The sequence below is a fragment of the Danio rerio genome, chromosome 14 (genome assembly GCF_049306965.1).
Source record: "Danio rerio strain Tuebingen ecotype United States chromosome 14, GRCz12tu, whole genome shotgun sequence".
NCBI classification, from domain to species: domain Eukaryota; kingdom Metazoa; phylum Chordata; class Actinopteri; order Cypriniformes; family Danionidae; genus Danio; species Danio rerio.
The window spans coordinates 11,377,239-11,383,238 of record NC_133189.1 but is presented as its reverse complement, the minus strand read 5'-3'; the positions used below and the strand labels follow the sequence as shown (position 1 = coordinate 11,383,238).

General features: G+C 40.9%; 1 protein-coding gene across 1 annotated transcript in view; it reads left to right on the top strand.

The window, feature by feature from the left end:
* The first annotated feature begins 5,753 nt into the window (after window positions 1–5,753).
* Window positions 5,754–6,000, top strand: part of LOC141377706 (uncharacterized) — a 43,135-nt gene continuing 42,888 nt past the window's right edge. The window contains exon 1 of the mRNA XM_073922590.1: window positions 5,754–5,847. Coding sequence (XP_073778691.1) covers window positions 5,754–5,847 — 94 coding nt within the window. The remainder of the gene's footprint in view (window positions 5,848–6,000) is intronic.

Below are 6,000 nucleotides of genomic sequence, written 5' to 3'. Positions count from 1 at the left end.
GCCGAAGACACCACCCATTACGGCTGCTGTTGAGGAAGCATTACATATCATGATCACCAGTATCAAGTCTGCATTCAAGATAGCCTCTATCCCAGAGCCTATTTTTAGTGTCCAGCCTAGTCTCTATACACCTTTCCAGACCATCAAAAGCTCCTGCAATTTATTCTCAAAACTTGTCTAGCCCTTTTGCCAGTCAGTTGTAAAGAGTCGGGAAACAACGAAGTTGAGGATCCAAATGCGGTTTATTAGGAGAAATGTCAGGCAGGCAATGGTCAAAACACGGACAGTCAGACGCATGCAGATAATAAAAAAATATTGTTAACAGAATACAGACAAATGATCGGGACAGGCAGCAAATCGACAATAACAGTAAAACAAAGCAAAGGTCAAAAACATGGCACAGCAGGACAAGGAAATGCTTTGTAATGTTTACAGTTAAACAAGACTCAGCAAAGAGTGTGCATGAATGAGGTGTATTTATAGTCCTAGTAATCAGTTCATCATAAGCTTCCAGCTGTGTTTGTAATCAGAGGGTATCAGGAACTGCAGTGCAAAGACTTCTGGGAAATGTATTTCATCTAGTGGCCGATGTGTAGTGCTCCAGCAAACTGCAAGACCTAGATCGCTGGTGATCATACGACCAGTACTTACTCCATTACCTACTTCAGTCCCTAAATCTACTCCAATCCCTGGCAGTCTGGTCAAGTTCCCCAGACCTGATCACTGTGACAGAGCATAAACAACCATGAGCTATTATATCTTAATGCAATGTATTCAGCCCCTCGTGATATGACTGATATTGTCAGAGAATTCATCCATGTTCCCACATTAACCTCTATGCAAACCTCGAATTTAGTTCTAGTGTTCAATAAAGCTCAACATCCTGATCATAGTCCAGAGGTTTATCCAGCTCTTCAGCAATGTTAAGGAGGGTCAGCTTTATCCCATGACCAGACTCAATGGCCAGTTTCAGCTCTGACAAGAGTCCAAAGCAAGCTCCAGGCCTTAATCAGAGTCCAGTAAAAGCCCCAGACATCAGCTTGTTGGTTAAGCCCTAGTTCAAGGTCCGGCATGGGCTTTAGCTCCAGGCCAGAGTCCAGTAAAGGTGCCAGCTTATGACCTGTGTGCCAGGCAGTTTAGTGTGAAATCTGGCTGTAGAACTTATTTTAAATGTCATTTTTAATATGCCTTGTTCCCACATAATGACCAAGAATGTCATAATCCCTTCATTTGTGTTAAGTTTCCCCATAACAGCTAAGAGTGCCACTTTGTTTTCAGTCAGGATAATTAAGCAATATTCAGCCAGGAGTGCCATCTTGCTTTCAGTCACAACATTTTGTCAAAGTTCGTGACACTGGATTGTGTCTGTGATGTCTATTGAATTATGTTCCCATATTTCTGCCAGGAGTGCCACTTTTTCTTTAGTTGGAATGAGTACCTAGATCATGGCCAAGATAGCCACACTGTCTTTAGTTGCTTTATCTTGTTGCGGCAAATAGAGCTGTACTATCCTCAACTTTCCTAGTCCAATCCAAGAGGGCCATTCTTTCCCCAGTAAGAGTAAGTTCCTACTCATGGTCATTCCTACTCATGGTCAGACATTGTCACCCATTTGTGGACTATTTTACTTACTTTATAGTGGCCCAAGACTTCTCATATCAGCTCTGGTAGTCATTTGATTTGCCACTGATTCCTGTTTCTGCCATGGATTGTCCCTCTATCTGCTCCGCCCTGTCTTTCCCGTCTTTGCCAGTGTCCCACTACAATGTGAGGACACTGGCTATTGACCTTATTCTAAAATGCGGAAGTGCGCCTGTTTTCGCGATTGCCTTAGAACTTCCGTTTCAGTCGCCTATGGGAGAAATGACAAGGAATAATAAACGCCAAAAAACGGTCAAACTACTTGCTCTACAAACAAATATTTGCATGACTATACAGACCAAGTATAATAATATAACAAGGAAATATCAGTTTGCAACATCAAACAGCGAAACGAGCAGTTTTTAATATCTAAAAATGAATGGAAGTGAATGAGACCGGAAGTCTCGTGCCAAAAAGATTCAAATGGCAGCGCCCACTCGCTGCGGAGAATAAGGTCAATAAGAAGGGAGAAATAATGTCATAGCCCAAGTCACCAGCCCTTTTGCCGACTTTTTCACTAGTTCAGAAACTGACTCAGTAAACAGTACAATTTCAAATTTTACTTGTCATTAAACTGTTTAAATTACATTAAAGTTGCCATGAAACAGAAATTAAGATTGTAATTATTTCTCATCTTGATGTACATCAAATTCAAAGGGTTCTAAAATGATAAACAATGTAGGATGGTGCATGATTTAGTCTTTTGGGAACTGATTATGAAGCAAATTAGTTTGTACAAAACAATGAAGAGCACAGATACATCAATTCTAATAAGCACAACAACATACATATATAAATTAACACCATAACTCCAAAAATAAGTCCATAACTGAGCACTTCCCTGGATCCACACCTGCACCCTGTTTCCTAATCAGCCCAACCTGTGAACATCTCATTCCCCTTACAAACACTAGTTACAGCATCATGGGCTGGACTTGTTCAGTATACCCACACTGATCTGAATACTCACCTGCTTTACATACCCAGGAACTTCATGTTCCTGTGCTCAAACTTCAAAGGGAAAAGAGACACGATACTATCAAAGTTATACCAAATATTTTCTTTACTGGTCTTAATTAAACTTCTGTTTTATATTACCTGTGGGAAAGTAAAGGACGTTTTTATTTTCCTTTATTTAAGGTTGTAGTTAGGGTGGCACGGTGGCTCAGTGGTTAGTGGTTTTTTTCACCTCACAGCAAGAATGTCGCTTGTTCGAGTCCTGGCGGGGTCAGTAGGCATTTCATTTCATTGTGGAGTTTGCATGTTTTCGCCATGTTTCTTCCGGGTGTTTATGGGTGTTTCCCAATACTGGGTTGTAGTTGCATGAAAAACATGCTGGAATAGTTGGTGGTTTATTCCACTGTGGTGACCTTTAAATCTTTGGTCATAAGCTTTGGGTCATGACCGAAAGGACAAGATCTCGGATACAAGCGGCCGAAATGTCTGTTTTTTTTTGCAGGGTGGCAGGGTTCACCCTTATGGATAAGGTGAGGAGCTCGGAGTAAAGCCGCTGCTCTTCCACATCAAGAGAAGTCAGCTGAGGTTGCTCAGGCATCTGTTTCGGATGCCTCCTGGACGCCTACCTAGAGAGGTGTTCCGAGCATGTCCCACCGGGAGGAAGCCTCTGGGAAAACCCAGGACACGCTGGGGGGACTATGTCTCTCGGCTGGCCTGGGAACGCCTCGGGATCCCCCCGGAGGAGCTGGAGGAAATGCCTGGGGAGAGGGACGTCTGGGGTTATTTCCTAAGAATGCTGCCCCCGCAACTCGGCCCCGGAAAATGGTGGAAAATTTATGAATAAATGTGAATTTCTGTTTCTGAAAATACATTATTTACATTGATGTTCCTTATTTAAAAGAAAAAAAACTGTTTTACCTGCCTGTCAATTCATCTGTTATAATAAAAAAATGTCAAATTTATTGCTAATCTTACAAACAAATGGGACAAATGGCCCATTAAAAAGCATTGCATGCAGCTTAGATTGCACTGCACCAAGTCTGTAGCCAGAACCCTCTTTAGTTCCCTGGTCAACTAGAGGTATCAAATCATACCTAAATCTTAGCTGAACCTAAATCTTGATGTGAATTTTTTAAACAGCACCTCAAACATGTGAATCAATTTCTCCAGGATTCTATAAATCACTCTGGCAGGTAAACACAGGGCAATCTCTGTTATTTTCAAATCATCCGTAGGCTGTGGCTGATCATGTTACTCACTGTGACTGAACAGGCAGAGCCAAAAGAGAATCCTGTCTATCCTCAGCTGGGATAGTCACTCTTAATTGTGCAGTGCTTTACAGCAAGAGTGTGATGTAGGACTATTACATAACACAGTGCCCTTGATGTCAGATGACCCCAACCAGAATAGGTGGATGAATAGAAATTGATCAACACAGGTGTCAACTTTCCTTTATGTTTATGTGAGCTAACTTTATTGTAAGATTTATTTGTCACCTGAGATACAGCCTAGTAGTCCAGTTAGTGTTGGATGCTATATGGATCTAGTAAGGCTTTATTCTTTACATTAGGCAGGAAATTTTAACATCAGTAATATAATTTTAAATTTCTTAACATTCATTTTCTTTTAGACTAAGTCCCTTTATTAATCTGAGGTTGCTACAGTGGAATGAACCACCAACTTATCCAGTTTTATGCAATGGATGCCCTTCCAGCTGGACCGATCATTGGAAAACATCCATACACTCTCATTCACACACATACACTACAGAAGATTTAGCTTAACCAATTCATCTATACCATGTTTTTGGACTTGTGTGTGAAACCGGAGCACCCGGAGGAAACCCACACGAACACAGGGAGAATATGCAAACTCTACACAAAAATGCCAACTGACCCAGCCGGGGCTCGAACCAGCAACCTTCTTGCTGTGAGGTGATTGTGCTACCCACTGCACGACTGTGCTGCCACACTTTATAATATATAATTAATTATTCTATTATAATAAAATATTTTTAAAAATCAGGGCATGATTATGTTTTATTTTGGTAAAATAAGCGTAATCTTTGAAAACCATTTATTGAATGGAAATGTTTCTGATTCACGTATGAAAATTTGTCTTCAGATGGCACCTTTATAGCAATGTGCATGCAGTTGTTCGCTCTGATTACATTGGAAAAACTGGCAATCGATGTAAATTGCGCTTTAATGTTTGGCTTGTCAACTACATGGTATGGAAACCTTATATACCTGCTAGACATGCAGATGATCCCGTCCCATACAGCTGCCATTGCACGGCTTAAAGATACTTTGTAGTGTGCAATTTAACACAATTGCCTCTAGGGGTCGCCAATGGAAATAAAACAAACACACACAAATAATGCATGTACGCCAGGCATGAAGTTGGCGTGGACCAACGAACAATCTCACGTTCATTTCATCGTTAGTAAATCAAATCGTGAGTGTGATATCTGGCGTTTGCAGCATTATTACATGAGGCCCCGGGGGTTTAGCTCAGTGTACATTTAAGATTACAAAATGTGTGCTTAAGAAAGCAGTTGTGATGTGGTCTAAAGCAACATTCTCATGAATTCATTAATTAATTAAACATGATCATAGTGAAACCAATTAGAACTTTCAAAGTGTGCTTTTTGGATTGTTTTCAAAGTATTTTGAGGTTGAACTTTACAGAATACTGTCAAAGCTTCAGCAAGAATCAAACAGAATATCACACCACACTCAAGAAAACAAATGTTTAAAACTTAAAACTTTTATTTAATACATTTATGTAATAAAACATTCAGTAAAGTCTTTGGTAAGCATGAGCGGAAACTTTGAAACTTGAAACTGTGTAATAAACAGCATGACAGTATACATTAATTCATTCATTGTCTTTTCGGCTTAGACCCTTTATTAATCCGGGGTCGCCACAGCGGAATAAACCGCTAACTTATCCAGCACATTTTTACGCAGCGGATGCCCTTCCAGCTGCAACTCATCTCTGGGAAACATTCACACACTCATTCACACTTATACACTACGGACAATTTAGCCTACCCAGTTCACCTATACGTATGTCTTTGGACTGTTGGGGCAACCGAAGCACCCGGAGAAACCCACTCAAACACAGGGAGAACATGCAAACTCCACACAGAAATGCCAACTGACCCAGCAGAGGCTCGGTTCTTCAACAAGCGCTCCTCAAACTTCAGCCTCCACATCAAAGTTCCTGAAATCAAAGAAGGTGAAGGTGCTCCAGGAATGGCCAGCCCTATAACTAGACATGAACATTATTTAGCATGTCTGGGTTAAGATGAAGGGGGAGGCATTGAAGATGAATCCAGAGAATCTTGAAGAACTCTAGGAGTCCTGCAAAATTCTGATACCAAATGATCAACTAGAG